The sequence below is a fragment of the Nerophis ophidion genome, linkage group LG14 (assembly GCF_033978795.1).
Source record: "Nerophis ophidion isolate RoL-2023_Sa linkage group LG14, RoL_Noph_v1.0, whole genome shotgun sequence".
Taxonomy (NCBI): Eukaryota; Metazoa; Chordata; class Actinopteri; order Syngnathiformes; family Syngnathidae; genus Nerophis; species Nerophis ophidion.
The window spans coordinates 31,428,844-31,448,969 of NC_084624.1; the positions used below are offsets into that span (position 1 = coordinate 31,428,844).

The window sequence follows — 20,126 nt, forward strand, 5'->3', positions numbered from 1 at the left end:
CTGTTGTAACACATGCAAAATGTGGCTTGGCATTGTCTTGCTGAAATAAGCAGGAGTGTCCATAAAAAGAAATTGCTTGGATGGCAACATATGTTGCTCCAAAACCTGTATGTACCTTTCAGCATTATTGGTGCCTTCACAGATGTGTAAGTTACCCATGCCTTGGGCACTAATACACACCTATACCATCACAGATGCTGGCTTTTGAACTTTGCCCCAAAGACAATCCGGATAGTTATTTTCCTCTTTGGTCCGGAAGATACAGGTCCTCAGTTAACACAAACAATTTGAAATGTGGACTGGTCAGACCACAGAACACTTTTTTACTTTGCATCAGTCCATCTTAGATTAGTTCAGGCCCAGTGAAGCCGGTGGCATTTCTGGGTGTTGTTGATAAATGGTTTTCGCTTTGCATAGCAGAGTTTTAACTTGCACTTACAGATGTAGCAATGAACTGTAGTTACTGAAAGTGGTTTTCTGAAGTGTTCCTGAGCCCATGTGGGGATATCTTCTACACACTGATGTCGATTTTTGATGCAGTACCACCGCACGGAAAGAAAGGTCACGGCCTTGCCGCTTACGTGCAGTGATTTTTCCAGATTCTCTGAGCCTTTTGATGATATTGCGGACTGTAAATGGTGAAATCCCTAAATTCCATCCAAATGCTTGTTGAGAAATGTTGTTTTTAAACTGTTAGAAAATTTGCTCACTCATTTGTTGACAAAGTGGTGACCCTCGCCCCATCCTTGTTTGTGAATGATGGAGCATTTCATGTAAGCTGCTTTTATACCCAATTGTTGCACCCACCTGTTCCCATTTAGCCTGTTCACCTGTGGGATGTTCCAAATAAGTGTTTGATGAGCATTCCACAACTTTTTCAGTCTTTTTTGCCACTTGTACCAGCTTTTTTGAGACATGTTGCAGGCATCAAATTCCAAATGAGCTAATATTTGCAAAAAAATAAATAGTTTCTCAGTTCGAGGGTTAAGTATCTTGTCTTTGCAGTCTATTCAATTGAATATAAGTTGAAAAGGATTTGCAAAAAATTGTATTCTGTTTTTATTTATGATTTACACAACGTGCCAACTTCACTGGTTTTGGGTTTTGTAGATACCGTGGTTGAAAGTTACTACCTCCTAGCTTATTAGAATGTAGCATTCAATTTGTTGACTGTATTACCACATAGCAAAACAAGAGGAAATGACCATAATCGCTTAGTAGTGAATGAGGAGCACACTGCCCATGCCCATCAGTTACATTAGAGATAAAAGTATGGAGACTAGAACACCACATGTTGCTGTGAAAATAGAAGAAACTGAATTTTTTGACAAACATGACTAATTTAGTGCATAGAAACGTGCTGACTATAAAACATGACATGTCAGACAAGGCATCACAAATCTGCAATGATTACTTTCAAACTAGTAAAAATAAAATGTTCTTAGTCTTTTTTGCCACTTGTGCCAGCTTTTTTGAAAAATGTTGCAGGCATCAAATTCCAAATGAGCTAATATTTCCCAAAAATTAAGTTTACCAGTTCGAACATTAAGTATCTTGTCTTTGCAGTCTATTCAATTGAATATAGGTCGAAAAGGATTTGCAAATCATTGTATTCTGTTTTTATTTACCATTTACACAACGTACCAACTTCACTGGTTTTTGGGTTTTGTACAATCATACCATGTTCTATTACCATATTTACTCAAGTTTTGACTTCACACTTTATAGCTACCTTGCCCCTATTATTAATAAGCGCTTACATAAATGCCACATATAGAATCATTGTCATAAAACGCCAACAAAACATATCCGTAAAGTTAGTAGTAAGTAGTTGTATTTCGGACATGTTAAAAACAAAAACAAAATAAATAATCTCAAAAACAATACAGTTAAGTACACATAATTTTACAATGAAACAATTAAAATAAAAACAATGCATAATCATTGGGAAGAAGGGAAATATATTTACTCCCACCACTTATTCATAGATTAACTATACCTACTGTAGCTTTCTTCTCAGTATCATCCATACAATAATTAATTTACTGGTCTTATTTCAATATACTATTGGTAATCTTTAATTTATGTAATTTTTAACACATATACAGGCATATATACAAGTAGTAACAGATGGTAACACCAACAGATAAGTAAATGAATACCTAAATAATATTGATATTGTTATTATTATGTATATTGTTGTATAAATCGGTATTATTAGAAATACACAATAATGATAATAGTATAATAATACTAATAATATAATAATAAGTATTACTATTATTATTATTGTTGTCGTTATCATCCTTATTATGTAAACACCTTGTGATTGTTAGAAATGCTCATTGCTGTGTATTGAAAATCATGTCATGTTTGATTTAATTTTACATTTTTATTGATCCCATTTTCAAAACACCAACAGCAAAAACAGTCACATTAGAAGAGACTAATAAGAAGCAGTGACTGAGAAATACAGGTTTAAAATTGATACACGCTGTGTATGATTGTAATTGGTACAAAAACTACAGCAATTAAAATAAATAAAGGCTAAACAAGCCTACATATAACTCTTATATACCAGACCTGGACAAATTAAGGCCAGTGGTCGCATGCGGCCCGTTTAGGTTTTCAATCTGACCCACCGGACATTCCCAAATAATCTTTAAGATGGAAACTGTAGCTGCTATCATTTCAATAGATAGGGTGTGTGACGTTCATATGTTGTCAATTTTCCGTAGTTTATAGTTTATAGTTAATATGGTAAATCCCACATTCTTTATTTTCATATACATTCTGGGTGTCTCTTTCATTAAAAACATTTAAATTCAATTTAGTTTTTTAAGGCGGTCTGTCATAACGTTTTTAGCATTCAATCAGACATTATTGTGAGGTTTTGTATTAGTGTTCCTAAAAATAGGACCCAAGCACACACACTGTACAGCAAATTTTAACAGCTTACATACTGTGTATATATATATGCATATATATATATATATATATATATATATATATATATATATATATATATATATATATATATATATATATATATATATATATGTGTGTGTGTGTTGGAGCCTATTTATATTATTTATTCATTAATTGTTTTGACAATCTAATTCAATAATGCCAATGAAGATGTTGTTTATTTATTGGATGTTTTGGATGGATTATGATTGATTGATCGTGTTCAGCTGCTCACGCTGCTCCTGGTGGGCCACTTCCTCCTCCTATAATTAAGAAGACGGCACAGCTGGGCGTTGCCTTTTTCTGTCTATCATGCTGAAGGAGTGAGGAGGGATATAGTTTTTTTTTTTACCACTAAATAAGTTTATTTATGATTATACAGAAAGTCAACCGTGGTGAATATTTTAGTTTGGGAAAAAAAATTAACATTTTGAATCTATTAATATCTCCGCGAGTGCTTATTAGGAATTTAGTGCGTCATAAACGTCCTCCTCAAGACAACTCTGCAAACTTTATTTTAATTTTTTCGAAACCTTTTTGGAACGACAGAGTAGCCGTAATAAAATGTATGTGTATGTATATATATATATATATATATATATATATATATATATATATATATATATACAGTATATATGCATATATATACACACTGTATTTCCTTGAATAGCCGCCATGGCGCTAATTAATTTAAAACCTCTTCTCACTCCTGCGGTTATCCAAGGCATGCGGTAAAAGTAAGCAGGTGCTAATAATTTAAAACCTTTTCTCACCCCTGCACTTACCAATGGCATGCAGTAAAAAATGGGTGTGATCAGAACATGTTTTAAAATAAATATTTAGTCTGCGGCTGCAGCCCGGTAGTTGGGGACCAATGGTCTACAACATGTTTTCACGACTACCTTTACACCATGCTATCTGCGTGCCGACTGGATGCATGCATACTGCTGCTTTTCATATGTGATTGCAATGCATACTTGGTCAACAGTCATACCTTTTACACTGATGGTTGTGATATAAACAACTTTAACACTCTTACTAATATGCGCCACACTCTGTGAACCCACACCAAACACATTTCTGGAGAACATTGGCTCTGTAACACATTATAAACGCAACATAAGAATCACCCAGAATTCAAATGGATTCATGACTCTTGGCTATATTATACACGCGCCCCTCAAAAACGCCCACCTCAACCAACGCACGGAGAGGGAGGGGTGGGCGGGGATTGGTGCTAGCGGGGTGAATAATATAGCCAAGAGTCATGGATGCATTGGAATTCTGGGTAATTCTTATGTTGCGTTTATAATGTGCTACAGAGCCAATGTTTTCCAGAAATGTGTTTTGGTGTGGGTTCACAGAGTGTGGCGCATATTAGTAAGAGTATTAAAGACAAGTTGTTTTAATTCACAACCATCAGTGTGATCTGTATGGCTGTGGAACAAGACCCCTGGTTTACACATAGTAAAAGTAAAAAAAACTTTTTCTGCCAGTTTGGAAATGATGACAGGGGAAGTGTCACTCGTGATGTCATGATTTTGATCCGGCAGTAACCGCAAGCATGCGCTAATAAATTAGAGGGGGTGAGTTTGACCTGGCAGTAATTCAAGGCAGGCGCATATTACATGCCCGGCGGCTATTCAAGGAAATACGGTGTGTATATATATATATAATACACAGACATATATGCACATTCTTTTCTCCAAATTTGGCACCCTGAGTCAAAATAATTGCCCAGGCTTGTTCATCTTGAGTAATATCCAATATATGCTATATATTCAATAACACTGTAGGTTAACTCATACAAAATGTTAAATATGTAACAAAAAAAAAAGACCATTGATATTAATACATTTGGCCAATAAAGAATGTCTTAATACTAATGGATGCTTCATACTCTCTGCAGTTGAGTTAAGACACATCCCTAGCCAATACATGATGGCAATTGGCACGCATCATATTTATCTAATTGATTTAGTTCCACAATATCCTTTGGTTAGTAACTGATAATGTTGCAGCATGTACTGATTGGGTTTTCCTAGCTCTCTGAGGAAGGCAAACAGAGATGAAAGTGTACAAAGAGGAATGTTCTGAACAGCAGAGGCCTGCAGCAACTCTTAATATCCGATGAGAACATGACTGTACTGTACATATAACCCATTGATGTATGTTAGCTTTGAAATAAAAACAACAAACATGAGGCGTATAGATGCAACTCATACGTAATGGAATGGGAACACGTAATGCGAGGGTCGTGATTCAAAATGTGTAGAGTTCTTGCCTCTTCAAGAAGTGAGAGAACTAACGTGAGACAAAATACAAGCGCAAACCCATCCTTCTGATTTTCAAGAATGTACAACACACACACACACACACACACACACACACACACACACACATGCACACACAGCCTGCCTGCTGGAAAAAAAATGATAGGCGGAAATTCCCACGCTTTGGCCTTAAGAGGCTCTAAAAAAGAGGTGAAGCATTATGGGTAAACACTTCAGAGAAGACGAAAAGGAAGAGCGCCTTTTCTAAACCACTGAGTCATCATATTTGGCACTGATGAAACAGCAGCATTTCTCGTTTTGCGTCATCACATTTTTGTAGGTGTAGGTGTTTTTTAAACACGACTTCCGCTATTTACTAAGGGCACGCATATAAGAAGATGGCTGACTACAGTAGAAATAGCATTTTGAGGGCTTACAGTTAATTAAAAAAACAACATAGTACTACTAAGTTACAAAATGTCTCATTGAGATCAAATGTATTTCGGAAAAATTGTTGCCATTATAAAACATTTAATTTAGGGAACATTTGTACACCAGTAACTGTCATAAAAGCGTAAAAATAAGTTAACCAGTGTAGTGTGAGTCTGTTGAAAACAAACATTATTGATTAAATGGCCTGTATTTGCTGTACATAGTGCTTTACTGTGCCTGGAATGATGATACCCAAAGCACTTTACATTATACATCACATTCACCTATTCACACAAACACACTTTCACGCCTTGCAAGGCGCTTACGAGGTGCTGTTAGTAGCGCTTATTCGGCTGCCTCGAGGGCACGTGTGTTCAAAGGAGTTACAAACTTTATATCTCGCCTTCTTCCTGGTCCCACCATGTAAGCCACGTCCCCACTAACACACACAGACACACACACACACGCACATGCACACGCACACGCACTTAGGCAACAAAAGTTTAACACGTCCAAAAGCGTATGATTTCACTCACTACTTCAACAGTCATTCAGCAACCATAGAATCACTTATTTGTTGTGTTTGTGCAAATATTTGACAGCTTGAAGGCCAGGCATCGTTTTCAATTGTTACAAACTTTCTTTTCAAATAGTGAAAAACATTGCCATTTATTTGTTAAGTCTGTTTTATTTGTTACCATAATTGCCGGACTATAAGACTATACTTTTTTTCCACTCGCTTTGAAACCTGCATTGTATGAACTGCTGCGGGTAATCAATGGAATTTACCGGGTTCACGAGCTTGACAAACTGCCAATATATTTACCCTGGTCACATCAGATGGTTGAAACTGCAAAAACGGGTCGAGTTGGACCAGTGAAATTGTTCACACAATCATTCAGTCAGCCATTTAGCCCGTTATGGACTCACCATCATCGTGGAGAAGAAATTACGAAAAGCACACAACGCAGCCCCAAGGCCGAAGATAATCAAGAAGGGAAAACAGCCGCTGATTGGAAGACTAAGCTCAATGATTTCTACGGCAGGCTACTGTATGCTGTGCTACAGGTGCCGTCTTTGAACACAAGCGTCTGTTTAAATACAGTAGAGGCCAAAGTTTTGGACACACCTTCTCCTCATTCAATGTGATTTCTTTATTTTCATGACTATTTACATTGCAGATTGTCACTGAAGGCATCAAAACTATAAATGAACACATGTGGAGTTATGTACTTAACAAAAAAAAGGTGAAATAACAACATGTTTTATATTCTAGTTTCTTCAAAATAGCCACCCATTGCTCTGATTATCGCTTTGCACACTCTTGGCATTCTCTCGACAAGCTTCAAGCACACCTGTGAAGTGAAAGCCATTTCAGGTGAATACCTCTTGAAGCTCGAGAGAATGCCAAGAGTGTGCAAAGCAGTAATATTAACAACAATATTAACTAGCTTTGATTTGCCCAGGTCTACTCTAGTGGTATGCCAAAAAATCGTTTGACTAAAGTACAGTGTTTTATTTTCCTATATTCAAACAAAGTGTTACCTAAAATATTAAATAGTAAAATATTAAATACTATTGTTACGTAAAACCTATGCCTTATTTTTAATGAATACTTCGGCCTACTACGCTACTGTATTTTATTGTTGGTCTTTATGGTGATACTTGGAGAACCAAGTGTTTTCTGAGGTGGTACTTGGTAAAAAAAGCGAGACCCACTGGGCTATATCTAATATATGAGGAGGTATAGGTATGTTTATATATATATATATATATATATATATATATATATATATATATATATATATATATATATATATATATATACATAATATACTTTGATTCCTAGGAAGTAGCAATTGTTGTAGGACTGGATTTGACGCTGTGGTGTATTTGCTTACTTGTTACGTACATTACGTGAATTGTTTACATAAGTGAGTTGAAAAATAAACGTAATGTAAATCGACACTGATGTCTGCGTCTCTTTTACTGAACAGCTATAAAACACTTAATGTTTAAGGTATGCCAACTTTTATTTTACAAACCCCATTTCTATATGAGTTGGGAAATTATGTTAGACGTAAATATAAACGGAATACAATGATTTGCAAATCATTTTCAACCCATCTTCAGTTGAATATGCTACAAAGAAAACATATTTGATGTTCAAACTGATAAACGTTTTTTTTGCAAATAATCATTAACTTTAGAATTTGATGCCAGCTACACGTGACAAAGACATTGGGAAAGGTGGCAATAAATACTGATAACGTTGAGAAATTCTCATCAAACACTTATTTGGAACATCCCAGAGGTAATTGGTAACAGGTGGCTGCCATGATCGGGTATAAAAGCAGCTTCCATGAAATGCTAAGTAATTCACAAACAAGGATGGGGCGAGGGTCACCAATTTGTAAGCAAATTGTCGAACAGCTTTAGAACAACATTTCTCAACGAGCTATTGCGAGGAATTTAGGGATTTTACCATCTACGGTCTGTAAAATTATCAAAAGGTTCACAGAATCTGGAGAAATCACTGCCCGTAAGCGATTATATTACGGACCTTTGATCCCTCAGGTGGTAGTGCATCAAAAACCGACATCAGTGTATAAATGATATCACAACATGAGCTCAGGGATTACTTCATAAAACCACTGTCAGTATCTACAGTTGGTTGCTACATCTGTAAGTGCAAGATAAAACTCTATTTTGCAAAGCAAAACCCAGTTATCAACAACACCCAGGAACGTAGCTGGCTTCGCTGGGCCCGAGCTCATATAAGATGAACTGATGCAAAGTGGAAAAGTGTTCTGTGGTCTGACGAGTCCACATTTCAAATTATATTTGGAAACTGTGGACGTGGTGTCCTCCGGAACAAAAAGGAAAATAACCATCCGGATTGCTATAGGTGCAAAGTTCAAAAGCCAGCATCTGTGATGTTATGAGGGTGTATTAGTGCCCAAGGCATGGATAACTTACACATCTGTGAAGGCACCATTAATGCTGAATGGTCCACACAGGTTTTGGAGCAACATATGTTGTCATCCAAGCATGGACTCCCCTGCTTATTTCAGCAAGACAATGCCAAGCCACGTGTTACAACAGCGTGGTTTCGTAGTAAATGAGTGCGGGTACTTTCCTGGCCCGCCTGCAGTCCAGACCTGTCTCCAATCGAAAATGTGTGGCGCATTATGAAGCGTAAAATAAGACAGCAGAGACCCTGGACTGTTGAACGACTAAAGCTCTACATAAAACAGGAATGAGAAAGAATTCCACTTTCAAAGCTTCATTAATTAGTTTCCTCAGTTCCCAAACGTTTATTGAGTGTTGTTAAAAGAAAAGCTGATGTAACACAGTGGTGAACATGCCCTTTCCCAACTACTTTGGCACATGTTGCAGCCATGAAATTCTAAGTTAATTCTTATTTGCAAAAAAGAATAAAGTTTATGGGTTTGAACATCAAATATCTTGTCTTTGTATTGCATTCAATTGAATATGGGTTAAAAAGGATTTGCAAATCATTGTATTCTGTTTATATTTACATCTAACACAATTTCCCAACTCATATGGAAACGGGGTTTGTAAAACATTCTGCCTTTTGATCAAGCAACTAGCATAAAGGGGTTCATGCTAAAACCTAACGTAGAATATATTCACTTGACAAACAAATGGGACTCAAATGTTAGGCACGAACAATTAAATGAAAGTCCTTCGTCCTATCAACACTACAGTAATGTAACAAAAACGGAACATTCAATCAATCAATCAATCAATGTTTACTTATATAGCCCTAAATCACTAGTGTCTCAAAGGGCTGCACAAACCACAACACAAACCACTACGACATCCTCGGTAGGCCCACATAAGGGCAAGGAAAACTCACACCCAGTGGGACGTCGGTGACAATGATGACTATGAGAACCTTGGAGAGGACGAAAGCAATGGATGTCGAGCGGGTCTAACATGATACTGTGAAAGTTCAATCCATAATGGATCCAACACAGCCGGGAGAGTCCAGTCCAAAGCTGATCCAACACAGCAGCGAGAGTCCAGTCTAAAGCGGATCCAACACAGCAGCGAGAGTCCCGTTCACAGCGGAGCCAGCAGGAGACCGTCCCAAGCGGAGGCGGATCAGCAGCGGAGAGATTTCCCCAGCCGATACACAGGCAAGCAGTACATGGCCACCGGATCGGACCGGACCCCCTCCACAAGGGAGAGTGGGACATAAGAGGAAAAGAAAAGAAACGGCAGATCAACTGGTCTAAAAAGGGAGTCTATTTAAAGGCTAGAGTATACAAATGAGTTTTAAGGTGAGACTTAAATGCTTCTACTGAGGTGGCATCTCGAACTGTTACCGGGAGGGCATTCCAGAGTACTGGAGCCCGAAATGAAAACGCTCTATAGCCCGCAGACTTTTTTTGGGCTTTGGGAATCACTAATAAGCCGGAGTCCTTTGAACGCAGATTTCTTGCCGGGACATATGGTACAATACAATCGGCAAGATAGGATGGATCTAGACCGTGTAGTATTTTATACGTAAGTAGTAAAACCTTAAAGTCACATTTTAAGTGCACAGGAAGTCAGTGCAGGTGAGCCAGTACAGGCGTAATGTGATCAAACTTTCTTGTTCTTGTCAAAAGTCTAGCAGCCGGATTTTGTGCCAACTATAATCTTTTAATGCTAGACATGGGGAGACCCGAAAATAATACGTTACAGTAGTCGAGACGAGACGTAACAAACGCATGGATAATGATCTCGGCGTCTTTAGTGGACAGAATGGAGCAAATTTTAGCGATATTACGGGGATGAAAGAAGGCCGTTTTAGTAACGCTTTTAATGTGTGACTCAAAGGAGAGAGTTGGGTCGAAGATATTACCCAGATTATTTACCGTGTCGCCTTGTTTAATTGTTTGGTTGTCAAATGTTAGAGTTGTATTATTAAATAGAGGTCGGTGTCTAGCAGGACCGATATTCAGCATTTCAGTTTTTTTGCCGTTAGAGTTGCAAAAAGTTAGCGGACATCCATTGTTTAATTTCATTAAGACACGCCTCCAGCTGACTACAATCCGGCGTGTTGGTCAGCTTTAGGGGCATGTAGAGTTGGGTGTCATCAGCATAACAGTGAAAGCTAACACCGTATTTGCGTATGATGTCACCTAGCGGCAGCATGTATATGCTGAAGAGTGCAGCGCCAAGGACCGAACCCTGGGGAACTCCACACGTTACCTTAACGTAGTCTGAGGTCACATTGTTATGGGAGACGCACTGCATCCTATCAGTAAGACAAGAGTTAAACCAAGACAGGGCTAAGTCTGACATACATTCCGGTTCCGGGTCAACGTGAATGACTGCTCGCTGACTGCTCTTGTTGCATAAAAGCTAAGTATCGTTTTATCTGTGTGATTTTAACTGTTTTGCAGCTTTATTTACAACTTCTCGAACATATTTAATAGTTCAATTTAACTTGCAAATCACCCGATCTCTGTCTCACCACTTCGCCCTCAGCTAGCTAGCTGCTAAGCTAACGAGGCTAGCGGAGAAAGGCAGCGCCGGTCTGAAGGAAGCCTCTCACCGTGACCACCACTTCCCGAAGACAGCTGGCACCCCACTCGGCAACGGAAAGTTTCTGTGAGTATGGCTTCCTGCGCTTCGTGCACTTTACTCATGGATAGGTTGGCTTTGCTAGAGAGCCGTGTCCGCCAGTTAGAGCAGTGTAATTTCGTAACTTTAGATGTTGCGGACACATCTGCTAGCGTTAGCTGTAGCGAGCTAACTAGCCTAGCTTGTAGCAGCCCTAACCGGCCTACAAGCTACGGTGTACCGGTTGAGACGCATAATAGATTTAGCCCTTTAGCTAGTCCTACACCCCAGTCTACCGGGCACCACACTTTAGTCATAGGGGACTCCATCACCCGAAACATAAAGCTTAGCAAACCAGCCACAATTAAGTGTATTCCCGGGGGCAGAGCACCTGACATTGAAGCTAATCTTAGGGAGCTAACTCGCAACAGGTCTAGTAAACACGTACGGCAGGCTAACCGCACCACTAGTTATGCGAATATAGTAATACACGTTGGCTCCAATGACGTTAGGATGAGACAATCAGAGATTACAAAGAGAAACATAGCCAGGGCTTGTAATCTCGCCAGAAAGATGTCCAGGCATCGAGTAATTGTCTCTGGCCCCCTGCCTGGGAGAGGCAATGATGAAAGATATAGCTGATTAGTCTCTCTTAACAAGTGGCTGGATAGCTTCTGCAGACAACAGGGATTTACGTTTATTGATAATTGGCCCTCTTTCTGGGGCAAACCTGGCTTGCTGAGGAGAGACGGCCTTCACCCTAACCAGGAAGGCACTATCCTCTTGTCTCGGAACATAGACTTCGCATTGAGCCACATTTGACTAACTGCACTAGAGCAAGCCCGGTCACAGGCAATTACAGAGCCTGCTAGCCTGGGTATGGAGTCAGTTAAGCTAGAACTAGCCAGCGCCAGATTGGACGATCCCTGTACACATAGCAATTTTCGTAGAATAATACACAACTCACAAAATGTTTTTTCTACTGTGTCTATGACTACGTCAGAGTTAGACATGCGTTCTACTGAGGTGGCAAATTTTGATGCGTTCAGTTTATCGCAGCGCCAAGTAGACAATCTGAAAATTCCCGTCATATCAATTCCTAGATATGGTCGTAATTATTTTAAGTACACCGCGCATAATAAACGCAACATTATTAATATTGCTACTACGGATAATTTTATCAACAACTCCTTAAAACAGCCCACTACCTATAATATGGGCTTTCTAAACATCAGATATTTGTCTCCCAAAACGTTATTAGTCAATGAGGTCATTAGAGACAACAACCTTAACGTCATCGGTCTTAGCGAAACCTGGCTTAAACCAGATGACTTTTTTGCGATAAATGAGGCATCCCCTCCTAACTATACAAATGCGCATATTGCCCGTCACCTCAAAAGGGGAGGGGGTGTCACACTAATATACAACAAAAACTTTAACTTTAGTCCTAACTTAAATAATAAATATAAATCTTTTGAGGTGCTTTCTATGAAGTCTGCCACACCTCTGCCTCTGTGCCTGGCTGTTATCTACCGCCCCCCAGGGCCCTATTCGGACTTTATTAGTGAATTCTCAGAGTTTGTTGCTGATCTAGTGACGCACGCCGATAATATAATTATAATGGGGACTTTAATATCCATATGAATACCCCATTGGACCCACCGTGCGTGGCGCTCCAGACTATAATTGATAGCTGTGGTCTTACACAAATAATAAATGAACCGACGCATCGCAGCGGTAATACGATAGACCTAGTGCTTGTCAGAGGTATCACCGTTTCCAAAGTTACGATACTCCCGTATACTAAAGTATTGTCCGATCATTACCTTATAAAATTCGAAGTTCAGACGCATGTTCGTCAAACTAATAATAATAATAACTGCTATAGCAGTTGCAACATTAATGCCGCCACAACGACGACTCTTGCGGACCTACTGCCCTCGGTAATGGCACCGTTCCCAAAGTATGTGGGCTCTATTGATAACCTCACTAACAACTTTAACAACGCCCTGCGCGAAACCATTGATAGTATAGCACCGCTGAAGTTAAAAAAGGCTCCAAAAAGGCGTACGCCATGGTTTACTGAAGAAACTAGAGCTCAGAAATTATTATGTAGAAAGCTGGAACGCAAATGGCGCACGACTAAACTTGAGGTGCACCATCAAGCATGTAGTGATAGTTTAATAACTTATAAACGCATGCTTACCTTAGCTAAAACTAATTATTACTCAAATCTCATCCGCATTAATAAAAACGATCCAAAATTTTTGTTTAGTACAGTAGCATTGCTAACCCAACAAGGGACTCCTTCCAGTAGCTCCACCCATTCGGCAGATGACTTTATGAAGTTCTTTAATAAGAAAATTGAACTTATTAGAAAGGAGATTAAAGACAATGCGTCCCAGCTACAACTGGGTTATAGTAACACAGATACGATTGTATATACGGCGGATACTGCAAATATCCAAAATAGTTTCTCTCGTTTTGATGAAATAACATTAGAAGGATTGTTACAACGTGTAAATGGAATAAAACAAACAACATGTTTACTTGACCCACTTCCTGGGAAACTTATTAAGGAGCTTTTTGTGTTATTAGGTCCATCAGTGCTAAATATTATAAACTTATCACTTTCCTCGGGCACTGTTCCCCTTGCATTCAAAAAAGCGGTTATTCATCCTCTCCTTAAAAGACCTAACCTCGATCCTGACCTCATGGTAAACTACCGACCGGTGTCTCACCTTCCCTTTAGTTCGAAAATCCTCGAAAAAATTGTTGCAGAGCAGCTAAATGAACACTTAGCGTTTAACAATCTATGTGAAACCTTTCAATCCGGTTTCAGGGCAAATCACTCGACTGAGACAGCCCTCGCAAAATTGACTAATGATCTATTGCTAACGATGGACTCTGATGCGTCATCTATGTTGCTGCTCCTCGATCTTAGCGCTGCTTTCGATACCGTCGATCATAATATTTTATTAGAGCGTATCAAAACACGAATTGGTATGTCAGACTCAGCCCTCTCATGGTTTAACTCTTATCTTACTGATAGGATGCAGTGCATCTCCTATAACAGTGTGACCTCGGACTATGTTAAGGTAACGTGTGGAGTTCCCCAGGGTTCGGTCCTTGGCCCTGTACTCTTCAGCATCTACATGCTGCCGCTGGGTGACGTCATACGCAAATACGGTATTAGCTTTCACTGTTATGTTGATGACACCCAACTCTACATGCCCCTAAAGCTGACCAACACGCCGGACTGTAGTCAGTTGGAAGCGTGTCTTAATGAAATTAAACAATGGATGTCCGCTAACTTTTTGCAACTTAATGCCCAAAAAACGGAAATGCTGATTATCGGTCCTGCTAGACACCGACCTCTATTTAATAATACAACTTTAACATTTGACAACCAAATAATAAAACAAGGTGACTCTGTAAAAAATCTGGGTATTATCTTCGACCCAACTCTCTCCTTTGAGTCACACATTAAAAGCGTTACTAAAACGGCCTTCTTTCATCTCCGTAATATCGCTAAAATTCGCTCCATTTTGTCCACTAAAGACGCCGAGATCATTATCCATGCGTTTGTTACGTCTCGTCTCGATTACTGTAACGTATTATGTTCGGGTCTCCCCATGTCTAGCATTAAAAGATTACAGCTGGTACAAAATGCGGCTGCTAGACTTTTGACAAGAACAAGAAAGTTTGATCATATTACGCCTGTACTGGCTCACCTGCACTGGCTTCCTGTGCACTTAAGATGTGACTTTAAGGTTTTACTACTTACGTATAAAATACTACACGGTCTAGCTCCAGCCTATCTTGCCGATTGTATTGTACCGTATGTCCCGGCAAGAGATCTGCGTTCAAAAGACTCCGGCTTATTAGTGATTCCTAGAGCCCAAAAAAAGTCTGCGGGCTATAGAGCGTTTTCCGTTCGGGCTCCAGTACTCTGGAATGCCTTCCCGGTAACAGTTCGAGATGCTACCTCAGTAGAAGCATTTAAGTCTCACCTTAAAACTCATCTGTATACTCTAGCCTTTAAATAGACCTCCTTTTTAGACCAGTTGATCTGCCGCTTCTTTTCTTTCTCCTATGTCCCCCCCTGCCTTGTGGAGGGGGTCCGGTCCGATGACCATGGATGAAGTACTGGCTGTCCAGAGTCAAGACCCAGGATGGACCGCTCGTCGGGACCCAGGATGGACCGCTCGCCTGTATCGGTTGGGGACATCTCTACGCTGCTGATCCGCTTGAGATGGTTTCCTGTGGACAGGACTCTCGCTGCTGTCTTGGATCCGCTTGAACTGAACTCTCGCGGCTGTGTTGGAGCCACTATGGATTGAACTTTCACAGTATCATGTTAGACCCGCTCGACATCCATTGCTTTCGGTCCCCTAGAGAGGGGGGGTTGCCCACATCTGAGGTCCTCTCCAAGGTTTCTCATAGTCAGCATTGTCACTGGCGTCCCACTGGATGTGAATTCTCTCTGCCCACTGGGTGTGAGTTTTCCTTGCCCTTTTGTGGGTTCTTCCGAGGATGTTGTAGTCATAATGATTTGTGCAGTCCTTTGAGACATTTGTGATTTGGGGCTATATAAATAAACATTGATTGATTGATTGATACCAATTCGTGCTTTGATACGTTCTAATAAAATATTATGATCGACGGTATCGAAAGCAGCGCTAAGATCGAGGAGCAGCAACATAGATGACGCATCAGAATCCATCGTTAGCAATAGATCATTAGTCATTTTTGCGAGGACTGTCTCCGTAGAGTGATTTGCCCTAAAACCGGATTGAAAGGTTTCACATAGATTGTTAGATGCTAAGTGTTCATTTAACTGCTCCGCAACAATTTTTTCAAGGATTTTCGAAATAAAGGGAATGTGAGACACCGGTCGGTAGTTTACCATGAGGTCAGGATCGAGGTTAGGTCTTTTAAGGAGAGGATGAATAACCGCTTTTTTGAATGCTAGGAGAACAGTGCCCGAGGAAAGTGATAAGTTTATAATATTTAGCACTGATGGACCTAATAATACAAAGAGCTCCTTGATAAGTTTCCCAGGAAGAGGGTCAAGTAAACATGTTTTTTGTTTTATTCCATTTACACGTTGTAACAATTCCTCTAATGTTACTTCCTCAAAACGAGAGAAACTATTTTGGAGGGTAGTATCCGCCGTATATACAATCGTATCAGTGTTAATATAACCCAGTTGGAGCTGGGACGCATTGTCTTTAATCTCCTTTCTAATGACTTCAATTTTCTTATTAAAGAATCGCATGAAGTCATGAGATGAGTGGGTGGAGCTACTGGAAGGGGTCCCTTGTTGGGTTAGCGATTCTACCGTACTAAACAAAAATTTAGGATCGTTTTTATTACGGTGGATGAGATTTGAGTAATATTTAGCTTTAGTTAAGTTGAGGATGCGTTTATAAGTTATTAAACTATCACTCCACGCTTGATTGTGCACCTCAAGTTTAGTTGTGCGCCATTTGCGTTCCAGCTTTCTGCATAATAATTTCTGAGCTCTAGTTTCTTCTGTAAACCACGGGGTGCGCTTTTTTGGAGCCTTTTTTAACTTTAGCGGTGCTATGTTATCAATGGTTTCGCGCAGGGCGTCGTTAAAGTTGTAAGTGAGGTTATCAATAGAGCCCACATATTTTGGGAATGGTGCCATTACCGAGGGCAGTAGGTCAGCAAGAGTCGTCGTTGTGGCCGTATTAATGTTGCGGCTGCTATAGCAGTTATTATTATTAATAGTTTGACGACCATGCGTCTGAACCTCGAATTTTATAAGGTAATGATCGGACAATACTTTAGTATACGGGAGTATCGTAACTTTGGAAACGGTGATACCTCTGACAGGCACTAGGTCTATCGTATTACCGCTGCGATGCGTCGGTTCATTTATTATTTGTGTAAGACCACAGCTATCAATTATAGGCTGGAGTGCTACGCACGGTGGGTCCGATGGGGTATTGATATGGATATTAAAGTCCCCCATTATAATTATTTTATCGGCGTGCGTCACTAGATCAGCAACGAACTCTGAGAATTCATTGATAAAGTCCGAATAGGGCCCTGGGGGGGGGCGGTAGATAACAGCCAGGTGTAGAGGCAGCGGTGTGACAGACCTCATAGTAAGCACCTCAAACGATTTATATTTATTATTTATGTTAGGACTTAAGTTAAAGTTTTTGTTGTATATTAGTGCGACCCCCCCACCCCTTTTAACGGGACGGGCAATATGCGCATGTGTAAAGTTAGGAGGACATGCCTCATTTAGCGCAAAAAAGTCGTCTGGTTTAAGCCAGGTTTTGCTGAGACCGATGACATTAAAATTGCTGTCTCTGATAATATCATTAACTAAAGACGTTTTGGGAGACAATGATCTTATGTTTAAAAAACCTATATTATAGGTAGTGGGCTGTTTTAGGGAATTTTTGATCAAAGTATCCGTAGTAGCAATATTAATAATGTTGTGTTTATTATGCCCAGTGCATTTAGTATAATTATGACCATATCTAGGAATTGATACAACGGGAATTTTAAGATTGTTTGTTTGTTTGTTGCTTCAATAAACTGAACGCATCATAGTTTGCCTCCTCAGTAGAAAGCATGTCCAACTCTGAAACAATCAAAGCAGAAAAAACTTGTTCTAATTCAACTGACTCCTTACCCAGACCAGTAGTCTCGCATCTTCCATTTAAATCCGGCTTCAGGATGGAGGGAAGTGGTGTTCTGTGGGGATTAGCATTTATCTTTGTCTTTAGCCCCGCTCGGCATCCGCGTTTCCGATCACACCGCTGGCGTCTGCTCCGTAGACGGCCCCTGCTGCTACTATACTCCCCTGCTTCACAGGCCACCAAAGTATTCCCGTGCTAGTTAGCAGGTCTAGCAAGCACGCGTCTATCAGTCCAAAACGGCCCGATCTGTCCACATCCAGAAGTGTCTGGCGGTCGTAAGTGATCACGGAGCGCCGCCATTTTGGAAGTCTAGACTGTGGGGATAGGTTGATTAGCAACACTAAATTGGCCCTAGTGTGTGAATGTGAGTGTGAATGTTGTCTGTTTATCTGTGTTGGCCCTGTGATGAGGTGGCGACTTGTCCAGGGTGTACTTCGCCTACCGCCCGAATGCAGCTGAGATAGGTTACAGCGACCACAAAAGGGACAAGCTGTAGAAAATGGATAGATGGATGGATGTGATAAATCAAAAAAGAAAATAATTTACAGACAAGTGTCCAGGCAGCCGTGTTGGCGTCACGTTCCACTGCAATGACGTCAAGATTTAGCATTTAGCTTCAGTCTCTTTGTAACACACGAAGCTTGAAAAACATAAAACAGTTTACATCCACAAGCATCTCTAACTGCGCTCTCTTCCGCATCAAATTCCTTGTGTGCTAAACATAACGGGCCAATAAACCTGATTCTGGTTCTGATTCTTCTGGTACTGAAAATTGCAAGCAAAAAATGACCTTGTGACTATTGACGAAATTGCAATGCAGCATGCTAGCCTCCAGTGTTCTTTGGAAGAGCAGCTTATATAAAGTGTTTGGATATCATTATTTTCTATTTTAATTGTCAAGAAAATTAAAGGTTCTATTATAAAAGAAATATACGGCAAATCCTTAATATACCGTATTTTTCGGACCAAAGGGTGCACCACCGCTGATGAGTGGGTCTAGTCAGGTCTACTTTAATAAAAAAGGCGCACCAGATTATAAGGTGCATTAAAGGAGTCGTATTATGATTTTTATTTCTAAATGTAGAACACTATCTTGTGGTCTACATAACATGCGATAGTGGTTCTTTGGTCAAAATATTGCATAGATTATGTTATACAGATCATCTTCAAGCCGCTTTCTGACCATCTCTTCTGGATGCGCCGTTTTGTGGGCGGTCTTGTTTACGAGGCTCACCTTCGGCAGCCTCTTCTCCCCGTCATCTTTGTTGTAGCGGTGTAGCGTGCAAGGACGGTGGTGGAAGAAGTGTCAAAAGATGGAGCTAACTGTTTTAATGACCTTCGGACTTTACTTCAATCAATAATGGAGCAGCATCTCCTCATCCGGAAACAACAACGAGGCCGGAAATGTGTTTCGTGAAAAACCATCCGACCGGAACTCTAATAACTAAAGTTCCGTGGGTGAATTATGTAAACCCACTACAGTTTTGTTTTTGCTTTGATAGCTAGTCTACTGACAGATATAAGTGAGAACTTTACACTAAATTTATTTAAAAATGGCAACAGCGGAAGATGAATGTCCCATAACAAGATGGTACAGAAAAAGAAATAGCTTATCGACTACAGTGTTGGCACAGATTTCAATTGCGGACATGTGCACAATTTTTTAGGACTTATGCAGATCCCAAATACAGATCAGCAGGTATCAGAAGGTAAAAAAAGATGGTTTTGCATAATATTGCGAAACAAAACAACGGGTAATATGTCTGCTAATAGGTGCTATTTTGCGGTCCTTATATACTCGTATGTTGAATGCGCCGACAATTAAAAAAACTAAACTGCTTGGTGGGCTATTAGACAGTCAACTGTCATGGTCCGGTCATACTGATGGTATTTTAATGAAAATGGGAAGAGGTTTAGCCATGGTCAGGAATTGCTCCACCTTCTTGACATCCTCAACAATGGGTCAAGTCATACAGTCCTTGGTTTTCTGTCATCTTCATTACTGTCCTATAACATGGTCCACTACAACTAAATCTGACCAGAACAAACTGCAACTTGTTCAGAACAGAGCGGCTAGACTGGTACTTTAAATGTTCTTTTCGCACTAATATTTAATTTATGCATTCACGCCTGTCCTGGTTGTCTGTTGAACAAAAGATGCATTGTAGTCTCCTTATGTTCTTTAGAA

General features: G+C 39.9%; 1 protein-coding gene across 1 annotated transcript in view; it reads left to right on the forward strand.

The window, feature by feature from the left end:
* The window catches only part of aire (autoimmune regulator), a 31,994-nt gene extending 20,676 nt beyond the window's left edge, over positions 1 to 11,318 (forward strand). The window contains exon 13 of the mRNA XM_061920427.1: positions 11,178 to 11,318. Coding sequence (XP_061776411.1) covers positions 11,178 to 11,192 — 15 coding nt within the window. The 3' untranslated portion in view covers positions 11,193 to 11,318. The remainder of the gene's footprint in view (positions 1 to 11,177) is intronic.
* The last annotated feature ends 8,808 nt before the right edge of the window (positions 11,319 to 20,126 follow it).